At 31.1% G+C, this 17,581-nt stretch overlaps 2 protein-coding genes across 2 annotated transcripts in view; both read left to right on the top strand.

Annotated features, from left to right (window-relative positions):
* LOC130903099 (synaptic vesicular amine transporter) overlaps positions 1 to 2,900 on the top strand; it is a 163,372-nt gene extending 160,472 nt beyond the window's left edge. The window contains exon 11 of the mRNA XM_057815361.1: positions 999 to 2,900. Coding sequence (XP_057671344.1) covers positions 999 to 1,067 — 69 coding nt within the window. The 3' untranslated portion in view covers positions 1,068 to 2,900. The remainder of the gene's footprint in view (positions 1 to 998) is intronic.
* Positions 2,901 to 6,683: 3,783 nt separating this feature from the next.
* Positions 6,684 to 17,581, top strand: LOC130903830 (endocuticle structural glycoprotein SgAbd-8-like). The gene is made up of 4 exons (XM_057816169.1): positions 6,684 to 6,698; positions 7,474 to 7,718; positions 16,985 to 17,198; positions 17,342 to 17,581. The coding sequence occupies exons 1-4, from the start codon at positions 6,684 to 6,686 to the stop codon at positions 17,495 to 17,497; spliced, it is 630 nt and encodes a 209-aa protein (XP_057672152.1). The 3' UTR covers positions 17,498 to 17,581.

Genomic DNA, 17,581 nt, shown 5'->3' with positions numbered 1-17,581 from the left:
GAATAGTCAATTTTGGTAAATCAATGTTCTTATATTCAGGGCACTAGAGATTTGAAAGCTTTTAGATCAAAATTGTCTATTAAAATGTCACATTCGTTATTGAGTTCTACTAGACAACTTCTGTTCACAGGAAAGTTTGTAATGCTTTGTTGCAGTTTGTGTTTGCGGTAATTACAATCCAATGGTCAGTTTCTAATTTTTGAATTTTGATTTCACTAACGGTAGACGGGATTTCTAGGTAACTATTTGTAGATTGAGAATATTTCAAGGAGTGTGCCTTGTTGGCGTTTTCCAGAAAAGCTTAATCAACAACATTCGTTAACGTAACTTGCATTTTTAAATTCGAAATATTTGTACACCGTCTGTTCAATTTCATCGTCGCGGAAAAATCTTCCACCCATTAACTCGGCTTTCAGCTTTGCGACCAAAAAAAGGATAACAGTACTCAATCAGGGCTATACGGTAGCTTTGGAAATCGAAGTAATGTGGCCTAGAGGATTGCAATGAAAAAACCGTATACCTCGGATAATTTTTCCGCGTCTATTTTTTCACGCAACTGCCTTAGTAAGTGAGATTGAAGTCAATCAAAAAGATAACATCGAAGTCCCAAAATATTGTAACCATCACTTTTCTAGTGCTTTTTAACAGCCTCTATTCCGTTTTTTATTCGTATTGGTGTTAACACTTCTTTAGTAAAAACAGCGCAAACTGAGTTTGAAACTTTTTTAGAACAATTTAACTGAGCGGTCGTTCGAGTTGTTAAAACTAAGTGTAAAGTTTGTAGAGACGCACTCATTCACTATATGAGGCCAGTACTCATGGATCGCACTACGTACTTTGAAAATAAGTAAAACAAAAAATTTTGATCGATAATATTCCATGTCTATTAATGTAGTCATTGAGAGGAAAATACTACAAGTACTGCATAAACCCCTTTGGATTGAAACAGATTAATTCAAATGATTTTTTATTAATTTAAACTTTGTTTTTATTCGCAGTCATTATTGATGGAAGAGAAATCTTCAGTGCGATATGTCACATACCAGAATGAAGAAGATGACGAATAGCTTCAAAATAAATGAAAAAAATATTTCTATGAAGAGTAGATATGTATTGTAAAAAAAAGATATAACTATAGAAAAAATATATCATTAGAATTTGATTGTACAAAAATACTCTAGAGGATAGAAATATTTAATGGAATATTTAGACAAAATGGGATGCAATGTCGTCTCAAATATGAATTTATATGTTATTTTATCAACAAGATAGGAGCAACGCACAATTTTTTCGAAATTTTTAGCAGCTGCGCAAACGAAAATGGTATACTTGAAAATTTTAAAATGGTGATAGACTATACCGTTTTCTTTGCATAACTATTTTGCAAGGGTCCCTATTGTGGATTATGTGAATGGCTGCATGTAATCCTTTCCTAGTTAGTGAGGAAATAGGGCAATAAGATACCCTTCACTTTTAGACTAAAGTATAAAAATTATATACCGATCAGTTCTCCTATCGTTAGCCCGAATAATGATTGCCAAAGAATATAAGACAAATGTGTATTAATAATAAGTAGTGTATCCTTAAGGAATTTTCCCGAATTATTCAAAGAGTGTAGTATCTATTTATCCAGCGCATGCAATAACTTCGATTTTTTAATTTATATGTAATAAAAATTACATATATTTCTCCAATTCTAATTTGAATAGTTTCTAGTCTATAAAATATTTTGAATTGAAAAAGTTTAAGAAAAAAGTTCCGAGTTAGGAATTATGGATATTCTTCTAAAATCAAATAAGGTATGTAACCTTTGATTACGAATTCAGTTTACCTTCAAGAGTCATTCGCCAATATCATAACGTGTCAAATGTTTTTCTGATTTTAGGTTTACTAATTTCGCTTCTGAAATTACACTTCTAGTGGTACCAAACGTGACCATTTTCAAATATTAATTAAGCGAAATAAATCACATTTATATGCTGATCTAATTATTTCTAAGTAGAAAAAAACAGCGTAACTGCTAAAACGAATATGATTCAAAGGTACAAGCCTGAAAATGGTTCCAGTATGGGACCACCAATACGAAAAGAGGTGACTTATATTTCGACTTCTATCATTGCAGGATTTTCTTGATGTTTTAATTTTAAAACACCACGACACGGAGAATAAGAGGGAATATGATTCACAAATACACTCATTAATAGTCCTCAACTTATTCTAACTTCAAAATTCTAAACTATAGAAAAATTTATTCACGTTTTTCTTATAATTTTAAAATCAAAATGATTCATTCATTTGGGCCACGTTTTCACTTAAAAATCGAAGGTTAGTGCTAGTGATAACTTAAATTGAAAGGTGTATATTCAGAATAATTCTGAAAAATATCTTAATTCAGTATAATCCAAAAAATGAGAAGTAAACATGATATCGGTAGAGAAAATAAACAATCATTCTACGAGAATTGCTGAGCCAATCAAAAATCTATATTGGGCTAATTTCCAGTACGCAGTAAGGGGACCTAAGAATTGTATGTCGCTTGTAACCTTATAACCACTCGGCTATTTGTGTTTGATTGTATGAAACGATTTAAAAATCTATTGTAAACTTCAGAGAAAGATTATTGCTAATAGACAATAATCTCTGACCAACCTATATAACAAAAGAATTTTTGTTTAGAAGCTGGTGAGGGTCCGAACAAAAGGCGAGACTGCCTTTTTGTCACTATTTGTTCTAAACCGCAAAACCAGAATTTAATGGTGCCTGGTTTAGATCGTATAGCTCGCTGTTGCATGTTAGATAGTTTATTAGAGAAATACGTATTGAAATGTTATAAGTGTTTGATGTTTATAAACAATATGTGGTGCAATAATAAAAAAAGTAATTTTTAAAACCATATAAAAGTTTTTATTTTCTATCCAACAATAACTTCGAATTCAAATCAGTCTTGTTTCACTTGGAAGAACGTAATATTCATTTCAAAAATGTGAAGCTTTAACTCTTTTTCTGATTTTATCACATCACTCAATAAGTGACTGACTAACTGATACACAGATTGCGCTGCCATCGTCAAATCCATATGACGATTATGAAGTACCAGCTTTCAAAAGACTATGTGACAACCATTCAAGTGAAGCTACTTTTATTATAATCAAATCAATAAATTCAATTGTGTTGATTTATCATTGCTTCTTAATGAAACATAATCGGCTCCATGAAAAAGAACCATGTGTTATTTGTTTCTGAGTTTAAACAGACAATGATGGTGAATGTACTGGTAGTCCAATTGAGGTGATTACCACCGTTTCGAAATTTTGTGTTTTCACTACCCTTTTTCTTTTACCTCGTACAAAACATCTATTGTCATTTGTCCGAGTCGAATTTTTCAGATTTTTTCCTGTATATCCGCCACTAATTCGATTTATTTTTGCTTAATTAGATTTATTTCATTCTTATAAAATCTTTTTGTGAAATACATCCTTTCAAAACATAATTAATTAGGAGAGGTTTATCTAACCTTCTAAGAAACTTGCTAAACTCTGAATTTCGGTAATTAACTAACAGCAGTTTTTAAATATAATCGCTCCATATATCCAAAATTCTGTATACAATGCTGCAATGGAAATACAATTATTTTCATCGGTTTCTGTTTCATTTTAAAAGAATTGATGGCAACTTCATTCTCATTGCGGCATAAATCAAAGTCCTTCACTTTTATTTTTTTTTATTACTTTCTTACTATAATTATAGTACAGGTAAAATAGGATTGAACCCGAAATTAAATTGGGCGCTTCTGATTTTATAGACTCTCAGATGTTTTGGGTTATTGAATAAACATCATAACTCTCAATAAATAACTTGAAATTAAGAAAAAAATTGAAACGCGAATAACTCGAAAACTATGTAGAATTCGAGAAAAACTGCTTCAACAAAAAATGTACAAAATTTTCTTCAAAAAAGGTATTCAGGCATTTTTTCATAGGAGCTACTATTTCTGAGTAAATCTCTCTTAACGCCGAAAGCCGGATAATCCTCTCCGAATTCCCGCCAGTATATAAACAAGCAAATCGAACAAGAGATGTATCGTTCCTGTTATTATTGATATTTTCATGTATATAACACACATGAAGTATTTCTTGGTTTAGAAAGAACTGAGTTTTAAAAAACGAAATCATTATTATTTCAACATTCACAGACTTTTTTATAATTTCTCTTTTATAAAAATGTGGTCTACAGTTTTGACTCCGGCAATTTTTTTCGATTTCTACAAACGTTCGTGATTCAAAATATTTGTGACCAGTCAATCCCATTTTATAATGGAAGTTTTGAAGTTAGGAACAAATTGAAATCTTTTTTGTCAAGAATACTGTGCTCCATTTTTTGTCCCGCTAGTTTGTGTCGGAATACTCGTAGTTTTCGAGTTACCGCAATTCAAAATGTTTTTGAATACATGACCCCTTTTCTGGTGAAAATTTTAAGGTTAGGAAGAGATGCCTACCGATCAATCTGTAGAGAATTTTGTGCTGTACGATTTTTGCTGAAGCATTTTTTTTTTCGAATTCCTCGTAGTTTTCGAGTTATTCGCAATTCAAAATATTTTTGAGTTTTAAACTGATTTTATAATGAAAATTTTGATGTTAGGAAACAATTGGAAACTTTTTTGTACAGAATTTTGTGCTCCACATTTTTTGTCTCGGCAGTTTGTGTCGGAATCCTTATAGTTTTCGAGTTACCGCAATTCAAAATATTTTTTAGTACAAGACCCCTTTTTCCGGTGAAACTTTTGAGGTTAGGTAAAAATGCTTACTGACCAATCTGTAGAGAATTTTGTACATTACGATTTTTGCTTTAATACTTTTCTCCGAAATTACTCGTAGCTTTCTAGGTATTCGTGAATCAAAATATTCTGAGTGTATAAACCATTTTAATGTGAAAATTTCGAGGTTAGGAATAAATACCTAGTATACTTTTTTGTAGAAACTTTCATACTCTACATTTTTTCTCACAGTACTTTTCTTCGTATTTCTCATAGTTTTCCAGTTATCCACGTTTCAAAATTCAGAAGTAATCTTCTGGGGTACAAATACTCTTATTTTTGCTAGTTTATCTCCGCCAACACTCCTAGCCTCAACTGCTTCTATTAATCCATCTAAATATGCTATATTTTGATTCTACCTATGCTAACATCTTTTCAAAGCTTGCAAATTTCTTCTTTGCGCTTCTTCTTTCCTAGAATCTAGGAGGATAACAATAATAGTTTGCATTAAAAAATTTGGACAATTAAATGTGATATTTCAAATAATTTTCAAGATTTTTTGCATTACGTGACCCTATTCAAGCTTTCATGTTAGAAAAAGGCAAACCAATTGATTACGACAATGACTGGTGGATTGATTGTGCCTTTTTGGTTTATATGTATAAACACTCAACTGATCTCAATATAAAGTTACAGGGTAAAAATCTGTCACTCAAATGTATTCATATATTCAAGCATTTGAAACAAAGTTGAGGCTGTGGGAAATTCAGGAAAAAAATCAAACTTTGGACCATTTTCCTCAGTCAAAATAATTTTGCACAGTGAACCAAAAAAAATTGGATGAATATTTTCATCTGCAAAATTTTATTACGGAAATCAACAATCGTTTTGAAGACTTTCACAAAATGAATGGAATGAAATTCCCAGTTTTTAACAATCCATTTAATTTTGAAGCTTCCTAGCACCTATTTAAGTAAGCAGATGTCATGAAAATAAATAAGACTTACGAATGAACATCTCCAATCAATTTCTAAAATAACTACAACGAATATGATACCTGACATCAATGAGCTTGTCAAAAATAAGAGATGTCAGGTATCTGGATCCTCGAGTTCAACATAATCTACCATCTTTTATAACTTTGATATGATTTTTAACAACCGTATATTATATACTTATATAATTTGATAAATAAAATGTTCACTTCATTTTTTTTATTTGCAATCTGCCCCACCTACGAATTCAAAATTTAATACATACTCTCTGCAAAATTGAATTTGACACTTCTGCGCTACGGTACTTTTTTTCACCGATTCAAAATTACATTCTTTATAAATGCAAATAAATGAAAAAAAACGTGAAAATTATAACGGACGTAGAAAAAAAATTATAACAGAAAAGTATGTCAGTTTTTTAGGTCAGAAACTTTTCAAACCACTTCGATTATACCTATAATACAACATATTTGAAACTGATTCTTATTTTGCTTATTCTGCTACTTAATGGAAGTTTATATAATATTTTTCTTTTTACATATTATTATTCAACTTCAGGTTCTACGTGATTACTTTCGGCTTTCAGCAATAATTACACATTTTTTTTAACTTGATCAACAGGTTGTGACAGACAATAAAAAAAAACCTTTTCGAGTATTCAATCACAATGTATTAAGTTATGACATTATCAATATGAGCCAGAATACGCGAAATGCACAAGAAAGTAAATCTAGTTTTACATAATACGAAACGTATGAAAAATTCGTAGCACACTGAGACACTTTCACTCTTATATTTACAAATATATTACACGGACATTGGTCACTAAACTTACTGACCTGTCTATAAATTAATGTGCAGTATTTTAAATATACTCAGTGTATTGGGAATACTCATTGTGAATTGTGGTGCTTCAAAGGATATAATAGTGTAATATGAACTATTCACCGGTAAGTAGGATATAGTAATAATTTGCTCTCTTTGTTCTTGAGGATTAGTTTCCAATACTCAAAAATCAAATTTTCTTCAAAAATAATATTCATAAATAATAAAGTCAATTTGCGTTATGAACAAATTGATGAAATAGGAGATTCTCTAGTTCTGGAGAATATTTATTAATTTCAATAGTTGCTTTCATTACCAAAACTCTCCATACAGACTCATTCTATTTGCAGATTTTTTAAAATATATGAATTCTAGTAGTAAAAAGTTAGTGATTGCATTAAGAGAAAGAGTTCGAAACGAATTAATCATTAATTAATTCTTCAATCATCTTTTAGTAAATTTTTGAAAAATTTACAGAGTAGGTGCATTTTAATCAAAATTTTGTTAATGTAGCTGACAAACAAGCTCTATTTACAACAAGATGGTATTTATCTAGTTCTCTGATAAAATCTACATTACTTTGGTTTTTGGTTATTCACAATACTAGTATTTGTAATAATGATGTAATATTAGAAACGGAGTTTTGTTGCGATTCTTTAAGGATTACGTGATATTAACGGCTACTGCTTTACGGCTATACTGATTTGTTTACGGGAGATGTATTGCATTGGTTTTCTCCAAGACATACCTCTCTCTCTCTCAATCCCTAGAACCGTTCCATGCTAACTTTTCTGTATTCTTTTTGGCTACGGCGATACTGATTTGTTTACGAGAGATGTATTGAATTGATTTTATAACATTTTTGGGAAACGTTTCTATAACATTTTTGTATACACGCAGGTGATAGTTTTGGCACTTAGTTTGATACTTAGTTGTCAATGTCAACGACAATATCAACAACAAAGTCCGGAGTATTCTCAAGAAAATGCATACAACCTCCAAAATACTCCTCCTCCACCTCAAATATTATCCCATAAACAAGCTCTTAACCATGACGGAAACTTCAAATATGTATTTACGTCAGATAATGGATTAGCCCAAGGTGAAAGCATATCTCCAGATGGATCCAGAAACGGAGGATATAGGTAAAAATTTAGTTTAATTTTCTTTGTTAGTCTAATTTTTACCTAATTTCTAGTTCAATATAGTGATATCTAAGAAATTTGATTAGATATCAATACTTTTATCAGAAAATTCAACTCAATTTAATTTCGTTGTGTCATTCAATTTAGAAACTTTTTTTTCATTCCTCTCACGCCTAGAAAAACCCCTTGAAAACAAAACTCATTGGATTTGTGGGATTTTTGCCATGAATACAATACAGTGAAACCTCTCTAACTCGAACCTCCTAAACTCGAAAACCTCTCCAACTCGAAAACAATTTTTGTCCAATGTGAAATCCTCTCTAACTCGAAAACAATCAATGTAAAATCACAACCTCAGTAACTCAAAGTCTGATCGACCAACAAAGTCCTTTAGTTTTCAATATTTAGCCCTAATAGCCTCTATAACCCGAAGCGCCGATCATAAGCCTCTGCAACTCGAAATGCGAAAATGTAAAGGTATTTATCGATAGCGCACATGAGACACCTGTTCCCAGTTTCACTTGACTGACCGCAATATATTTGTGTACACTATAACACACCATGAAAATTCTAGGCGTTGTAAATTCGGAGACTTTTTTTGGCCCTGGCTCTTGGACTACAAGAAGAAAGGCACTTATTATAAAAATGACACAAAAAGAAGACATGGAAAAAATCATTTGCAATGACAAAATCAAAAAGGAATTCATTTGTGAACTGTCAAAAAAAGAAATCCTCTAGAGGTACATGAATGATGAAGAAGTAAAAGACTCTATTTACAAACAAAACCTCATTAATGAAATAGAGGAAAATCAATACTAGAAATCATTGAAACATAAAATTCATAACAGGCCCTAGAGGCAAACAAACGGTCCACTTTGTGGTGGAAGTATCTCCATTCCTACGGAAAAAACCAAAGTGTTTGAAATGTCAAGATCTTGGACATGTTAGCAAACATTTTCCGAAGACAGAAAACAGTTGCAGCCACTGTGGCGAAAGCCATGACAGGAAAGATTGTCAAAAAGCAGATTTACCCAGTCTGTATACCTTGTACCAGACGAGAAAAGAAATGTGCTAAAGAACTAAAAGATTGTCCAACTCACAAAATGTTGATGGAAAGACTCATACAAATAATCAATTATGAGGAACTTGCCATCAACAAGTACAGAATCAAACAATTTAGAATTAAATAAAGATGCAGAAAGACAAACATAGAAAAATAAAAAGAATAACTCTGTAAAACTAATGGACACACTTAGAATGTTATGCTTTAGAACGAAAAAAAGAGATAAATGAAAGCAAAAATGAGAATAAAAATTAATATACGTACGTATGTTTTTACATTTCGACTACACTCTTTGACAAATTATGACGCGAAACTTGCCCTTATACATTGAGATCATATTTAGAGAGATCAGAAAAAATTAGTGATAATATTTTTCATCTCTACATAGCATAGATAATATCATAGTTCTTCAATCTCTTCAATCAAAACCTCGAAGAATAATAACTGATTTTTTCAATTAAATTGTTTTTTTTTGTTTTCTATGTAACAAAAAATGTTTCTAAATTCATACGACAAAATTTAGGACATTTCCTCCGCCTAATTTTTTTCTAAAATTTCAGTGAAGCTAGAAACTTAAAATTCTGTAATTTCCGTGCATTTGCAAAGGAGTAATATTCCTGTTACATTATACGAGGGTTAAATTTACAGCCTTTACTTTATTTCATATCAAAACTTTTTTTCAAGATAAAATTTCATGAAATGAAACTATAATTTGATATCCTTGTTTTTTTTTAATTTTTTTTCCAAAATCAATAGTATCAGAGAAAAAAATAAACAAATAATTGGGCGAAAAACAGTAAAAATTTCAAATGTAATAGATTCACAATAAATGCTGGAGATATAACAGAGTTATTCAAAAATTCATATCAACCAATTCGTATTGAAATTTGTCAATTTTAGCCTTGTCCTTCATCATAGTGTGAGAAAATGCGTTCTCCTGATGGAGAACAGTTGTTTTCCCTCAAATTTTTGCGATTTTTCCTTTTATCTTCGTCATACTCTATGTCATAGTTTTACCTCATTGAACACTGTCAAAGATCACAATATAAAAAAAAATTGGTCACTTTTTTGGCCAATGAAACCTTTGTCGTCTTCGTAGCAGGATTTATTCAAACCAAAAATGTTCATTTAAAAGCGCTTTTGGCATAATTTACCATTTATTACATGGCAAATGTGTTCTTTTGATATGCCTATGGTCTTATCTTTCTAACCTCAATCTGACGGCCGTTAAGTACCATTTTCGATTATATCACCTGACCAAAATTTTTATATTGATAAATTGAAAACTCCTCAGACAACCCTCGTATGATCCAATTCATTTAGAGTATTTCGAAAATTTTAATAATCGGTTAAATGTTTGGGAAGGCATTCTGATCAACCACATCGTGAAGCCATATAGCTGCACTTCTTTCTGGAAGACCTTATTGTTTTTTATAATTACAAACACTAGAAGATTATTTAAACCCCCATGAATATCAACTTTTTCAACACCATGGCGCTTATTTTTCTGGACAATAGATAGACCGTAGAGGTTATAGCCACCTAGATGGCACGATTTTATTCCTATAAAATTTTTTGTCGAGCGACTCAAAGTGCAGAGTTTATATTTATACTACACTACCTGAATTTTTTCAATATTTTCTACAAGGAATTGTGTTAAAATGTCATTTATTTACATTTTAATTAATCATTGTGGCTATAGTGAGATTTTTTAACTAAAATTATATATTAAGAGCCAACAAATTCAACCATTTTGAGTGTTTTACGTTTCAAAGGAATTTGAAATATTGACCCAAAGAAATAACGAAGCAAATAAATAAATTACATTTAAAAAAATAAATAAAAACGATCTAGGAATTACTGTTATTTTGCCAAGGATGAAACCACAGCTAACGTGTTGATTTTCCAAGCGGTTTTTGGTAAATTTTTTGAAATGAGTGAATGTCATAATTAATTTATTACTCAATTTTACAAAATATCAATATTATGTAAATTCAATGATACGTAACTAGACAAAGTATGTCGCAAAATATACAAAAATAATTCTGTTGAATATTGTGATATTCTCCAATATTTCGTATCAATCCTTCAACAAGAGAATAGCACAAAATATTAGTAAAAAACGATTATTCGTGGTTTTTCACTCATTTAATGACACTGGCGATTTTCAACTAAGCAAATAATCGTTTATTGTGTAGTATATTCAAACGAAACCTTCGTTTGAGTTATTAGTATTGGAATATTTGCTTCTGATTTAAAAATTAATTATTTTGAGTCAGGCTAGTTTAAAATTATTTTTATGATTAAGAATTTAAAAAAAAACGATATACTTGAATAAATACTAGATTAGAAACTAGTTTCAACTTCATATGTCTGCATTAGTACTCATTGTCTGATAATTTGAGACACCTGTCTGTCAAGAAATTATCACTTGTTTTGTTGCAGTACCAACTATTTTTTTTATTTGGAATATTACTGTGCAATCATTTTACTTTACTTTACTTTACTTTAAACATTAAACATTTTGTATTTTTCATCATATATTTTTTTTTCTATTTTTCGTATGTAACTGTTTGATCATTAACCATTCAAATGTCTCTTCCTCTTCATCCCGAATTGTATTATGTAGTATAGATTTACTAAGTTCCGTTTATCATATGCTGTATAACGTTCTATTTATGCCTTTCTTGGATCTTGTTTAATGTTTCCCAATCATTAAGACGATACACAGAAAAATTTTTTTGTACTTTCAATGGAAGTATGTATCAAAACAGCCCCATGTTGGTAACTGGTTGCCTATGAACAAAGGATGAACTGTAATTTATTTGTTAACGTCATCTGTGTCGCTTAGGAGTGACACTATCAGGTAAAGTTTTGAACTAAGGTAAGTTGGCGTAACTGCTACACAAAAATGACTAGTTCAACTTTACCGTGGCGCATATTTTTTATATTCATTCGAATTAATGATTTGTCACCACTGTGAAAGATATACATAAATATGCAACAAAAGCGATTAAATAATTTTTTTAAATCTCATCATAATTTTTTTTATGACAAAATGCCGCACTTGCCCGGGGTGTTGGGGAAAGTGCGGCACAAGGTGAATATTTTCTATTATATTGTAATACCTTTATATTGGAGTAAGACCATTATTCATATTAAATAAAACTTCAGAACGTTACTTACAAAATTGAAAAATATTTATTCTAAAAAAGTTACAAACCCATTTATATTTTAAATAAAAAGCTTATTGAATAGCATAACCTGAAAAGGTTATTTCACCACGCCTACAGATCTTAGGTTCTGGAAGTAGCTTAATAATGTCGGTTTTTAAGATATGGCCGATATCATTAACTAATGGAAATATAAAAGCAGATCTTAGCCTAGAAACTTTTTTTCTGGCAAACTTTATTCTTGTTTCGTCCTCTTGAGTCTCAAGATCTTTGGGCAAAACCTGACCAATATAATGCTTTACGATTTTTTTTCCTAGAAATTTCACCGGCACCAAATCACCTTCTCTTTCTGCCATTAGCCGATCTATTTCTCGAGCTTCCTCAGATTCTTTTTCCATTTCGTCAATGATTCCACTTAGAGACGCATCAGATTCATCTTCACACATATTATCGATTGCTTCATCTTCATCAGTCTCTGACTCCGCCAAAAACTTTTGTTGGGATTTTTTCTTTGGTTTTTTCTTTGTGATATTGTCTTCAGTTTTCTTGTCTTTTTTATTTTCAGTTCTCATTTTCTTTGAGTTTCTCTCTTCTATTCCTTGCAGCCTTTCGATTACTTCGTTTCTAGTTGTTACTTCGGCACCGCTTGCAACTTGTTCTTTGGTTTAGACGCAACTTGTGTATTTTTATTTTGCTTCGATATTAACAGCATTATTTTTTCGAATGCCGTTAATATGATCGCTCAAAGTTGATCAGGGTATTTTATATAATTGACTGACTCGCTTAATATTGATTGTTCCATTTTGGATGACCTCTAGTGCTGACTGCAAGTCTTCTTTGGTGTAGTTGCTTGCTTTACTTAGTTCGTCAGAAACTAAAATTAGGTAAGAGCGTCACTTGAATGACGCGCTTAGCCTAGAGGCTACAAATTTGGGGTAAGTGCGGCACTAGTTTTAATTTTTACAAATGTTGCCATGATATTCTTCTATTTGTTTCATATACTCGTTTTAACTATTATTATCTCACAGTAACACATAAAAGTTCAAATATTGACGTACAAAAATAAAAATATTGATTTTCAATAAATACTTATCAACCCACACGATTAGGTTAGGTTCAGAAATCAGCTATCACTTTTTTGCACATTACAAGGTTGCCATATCACTTGAAATCAATCAGTGCATATTGAAGTTAAGAACCTGTGGCATATGCAACTTTAAAAACACCTTTTTGAAAATTTGGGGACTGGGTGACGCAGTTACCCCTATCGCGCATTTACCCCAACGAACCTTACTTCAATAAAGTTGTACCAAGAATAACAAATAATTTATTTAGAGGACCTACTTCATGAATTGCTAAAATTTATGCACATAGTTAGCGAGAGAAGTACCTCTATGTTGCTCTATGTTTGTTTGAATCTTAATCTCCATTAACTTAGTTTTATGTAAAAAAAATTCTTCTGATTTTTAAATAAAATTAACTTCTTCAACACATAGGATACATTGATCTTCCTTTGGTTTGAAGAACGATATACAAAAAACTCTGTTATACGTGAATGGTGATATAAAACTCTTTTTGTTGCTGATATGTGAATCTTTGTACAATTCATAAATTCCAAGATGTATAGAGTAAGGCCAATACACTATTGTCCAATGCCTTAGTGTCGAGAATTCCGAAGAGGTAGCACAATAATAAAAGCAGCGGATCTAGACATTCGAGACTTGTTCCATGCGCTAACCCGAGACAGAATTAGCTCGTCTTCGATTCAAAACTTCTCGCCTGGATTCAGGTGTGTTGATTTCTCCTAAAACGTGAACTTCGTATATAGGACAGGATTAAGTTAATTGCATGATATAAGGATAATAAGAAGGTTATAAATGAAAGGATTTCTTAAAAAAGGTTACGTGGAATTCCCTGGATCAGGTATCAAGCACCCAGTGATGTTTTATTCAGATAGATGTTCTGGGAAATGTCTACTTGTATCAAGTATTTTTAATACGAAGGTATGATCGTTACAATGTAATTGCATTACAAAAAATGATTTTAAACGCCTCTCTACCTCATTTGAAATGATCTGTTCAGTCTTATTTTCTCTTTTCTCTTAAATTAAATTATTTCTTTCATTTATACTTACGTTCTCTATAGCATAATGATTATAATCTTTCGTTTAAATAGCGAATTTAACAGTAATTATTGCAGACAGTTGTGTATGGCTATGTTGATAATTCGAGCATCATGCTTATGTCGTGTTTAGGACTTATATGATAATATGATCTATTCAGGATGCCGGCATCCTGAATGCAAGGAATATTACCTTTATTAGAAACGGAGAACTCAGACACACATCAGAAAGAAAGAGAAATGCGGATGAGAATGTTTTTAATACGGCGGAATCTTAATGAGGAAGGAAAATGAGTGATGTATTTGAATAAAAGGTATTGTTAAAACGTGTGAGGAATAAAAATATGGAGAATTTGAAGACAAAAATATTTGTAATTTGAAAAAGTATTTTGAAATTACCTTTTTTGCATTAGAATTTTGTATTTGAATATATTTTGATAGATGTTCTTTATTCCTGTGAACTTCTAAATTTAGTAAGAATGTACATAATAATAAATTATTTTATTCTAACAAATACTTGAAATATATAATAGTTAATTTGAACATAGTACATAGTTATCGAAAACTATGATAATTGTATAATATCTCCATAATAATCAACTCAAAAATCTACGTATGATATTGACAAATATTGGGTATTATTATGAATAGATTGAAAAATATTAATAATTAGTTATTTCTTAATTAATCAAACTTTTAGATAAATACTTTTATATGAAATCAATTATCAGTTTTATTTTTTTTAAAAGTCTTACATCAATGTCAAAATATTCAATAAACTGAAACTGTTTATCAAACAAAAAAAAATTATTTTGCTTGTGTTTGTATTGAAATATTAATTTTTTGAGTTAAAAATTAACTCAAAGGTTGGAGGATGATGCCGAGAATCTCGCTATTTGAAAATGAAGAAAATAATGTCTTTTGTTATTTTGTTTATTGAATTTTTTGACTATTGACTTTTTAAACTATCAATAACTTTATCATAATTATCATTTGTTGGTAGGTAACTGTTTACTAAATCAGCTGCTGTTGAATTCGGAATCATTGCTTGAGTCAAACACTGGAACTTATCTTCTTTAGTATTACTCTTATCATCATGAATGTTTTTAAATTGACTCCAAAATTACAACAAGTCTTTCAAATCACCACCAATTTTTGGTAACTTATATCTTTTTTTAGATACAATATCAGAGGTCGGAGCATTCTGGGAAAATTTGTTGTCGTTGCTCCGTTTGATTTTGTTGTTTATTTAATTCAATAACCTCAATTCATCATCATCATCATCATCATCATCATCATCGTGTAGAAGACGTAGCGCCTGTTCAGTTCCGGTTTCTCTGCAGTAGCTCCTGTGAGATTGATTGCCAACTGTCCCGCCATCGTTTTGGTGGTCGTCCAACAGGTCTTTTTCCGTGTGGGATGTTGTTACGTACGATTTTTGCTATTCTAGCTGTGGTCATTCTGTTGACATGCTGGTTCCATTCTCTTCTTTTTTTCTCACCCATCTGACAATGTCGTCTTTTTCGCATTTTTCCCTTATGTCGATATTTCTTTGTCTGTCATTTAGTGTGTAACCCGTTATAGTTCTTAGCGTTTTCATTTCTGTTGTTCTTAGTATCCTCTTTGTTACCGACGTTTCTGCTCTTGTTTCTGCCCCATATGCCATAATTGGTCGCACACATGTTTTGGAGATTCTGGAGTTGCATGGTACACTGAGGTGTTTATTTCTCCAAATTGGTTGCTTAAGATGTCCCGATACTGTAGCTGCTTTGTTCACTTGTCTCCTCACTTCATCTTCAAGGTCTTCAAGGAATCCTGTGCTTGTTATTTTGCATCTTAAGTATTCGAAATACATGATTTGGTCTATAGTGGTGTTGTCTATTGTTAATTTGCAGCGCAGAGGTTCCTTAGCTATGGTCATGCATTTTGTCTTGCTTGTTAAAATTTTCACATTTAAATTTTCTGCGCGTTTGCTAAAGGCGTTTAACATTCTTTGTAGGTCGTCTTCTGATTCTGCAATGCATTGCAGAATCATTGCAGAACCTCAATTTTTGCACGTAAATATTTACTTGTATATTCAGCTGCTACCTCATATTCATCTTCCATTATTTTCTCATGATCTTCTTTTTCAGCCGTTAATCCTACCACAGCTTCACAAATTTTAGTATTCAATGCATCCAGCTCAAAATATCTAACTTCTAATATTTGAAAAGCGACTTGAACATCTTCAAAAATAGGCTTCTTTTGCTTTATTTCTTCGTTGAACACCGAAAAAGCTTTTAGTTATTTCTTAATTAATCTAACTTTTAGATAAATGCTTTTATATGAAATCAATTATCAGTTTTATTTTTTTTTCAAACTCTTACATTAATATCAAAAAATTAAAGAAACTGAAAGCCTTCACGGAGGTCCTGGTTTCGAATCTGGTTTAGGAAAATTTAATTTCCTAATTTTTTTACGTGTACAGAACTAAATTGAAAATATTTAGTAGTGTTACACATGACAGAACTATAAAAACTGATTTTTTGTAACAAAACAATATAATATGAAATGAAGAAATCATCTGCAAGCAGTGATTAATGATTCATTAATCAATGCCGTCATTAATGGGTATTATTAAGGTCGAGCTAGCAGACGTACAATGGATACCTTGTATAGCAGTCGTGGATAAAATATTTTATGATTTTTTCTTGCTCAAGCAAGTTACACAAACTTTAATTACGTTTAGGCTACTTAAGGGGTTAAATTTGTTCTTTGAGGATGTTTTTTATTCAATTTTTTTATTCATTTTGAATAGTCACAGTATTTGTGTGATTCAAGAATTTTGACATTTTCTAGTGATTAATTAAATGATATACATTTCTCACGATTTTGACATCACGACAATTTATACAATTTATATTTTGTAGTTATATTGATCCAAATGGGAAAAAGATATCGGTAAAATACACAGCGGGCAAAGAAGGATTCCGTATATTAGAAGCTGACCATTTACCAAAAGCCCCACAACCTATAGCACCTTTACCAATTCAACAGCCTGCGTATCAACCTCAATACAGTGTAAATCAACCAGAAGATGATGGTCAATACAGACCTGAAGTTTACGAACGACCTCAACAAGAGGTAAATTTAGTATTATAACATCGTGTGAACGAAGCTAATATATTGTGTATTGCTACAATTTCGTAAATATATTCGAGCTTCATGTCTGAGTAATTTTTATTTTTCATATTTATGATCAACTCACGAAATGCACTGGTTTGCAGATTCACTCAGCTCCATATACCAGATCATCGTATCCGGTTCCATTATCAGCTAAATCGGCCCCAAGTTCTGATGCGTTGCAAGAAAAAGAATATTTTGACGAACCCGGTAAACCTCACAGTTTCGGAAGCGGTTATATATTCGAATTTGGAGGATAGACTAGATAAAAATCAATAGTATATACATAAAAAATTACTTGTAAAATGTTTGTTGTGTGGGGAATGTTTGATTAAATTTCATTA

Source organism: Diorhabda carinulata, chromosome 2 (genome assembly GCF_026250575.1).
Source record: "Diorhabda carinulata isolate Delta chromosome 2, icDioCari1.1, whole genome shotgun sequence".
Lineage (NCBI taxonomy): Eukaryota > Metazoa > Arthropoda > Insecta > Coleoptera > Chrysomelidae > Diorhabda > Diorhabda carinulata.
The sequence above is the reverse complement of the archived record's forward strand: the minus strand, read 5'-3'. Positions and strand labels throughout refer to the sequence as shown.

Coding starts and splice junctions, on each gene's coding strand:
- LOC130903830 (XM_057816169.1), top strand. Junction 7,719..16,984: donor TCCAGAAACGGAGGATATAG/GTAAAAATTTAG, acceptor TATATTTTGTAG/TTATATTGATCCAAATGGGA. Junction 17,199..17,341: donor ACGAACGACCTCAACAAGAG/GTAAATTTAGTA, acceptor ACTGGTTTGCAG/ATTCACTCAGCTCCATATAC.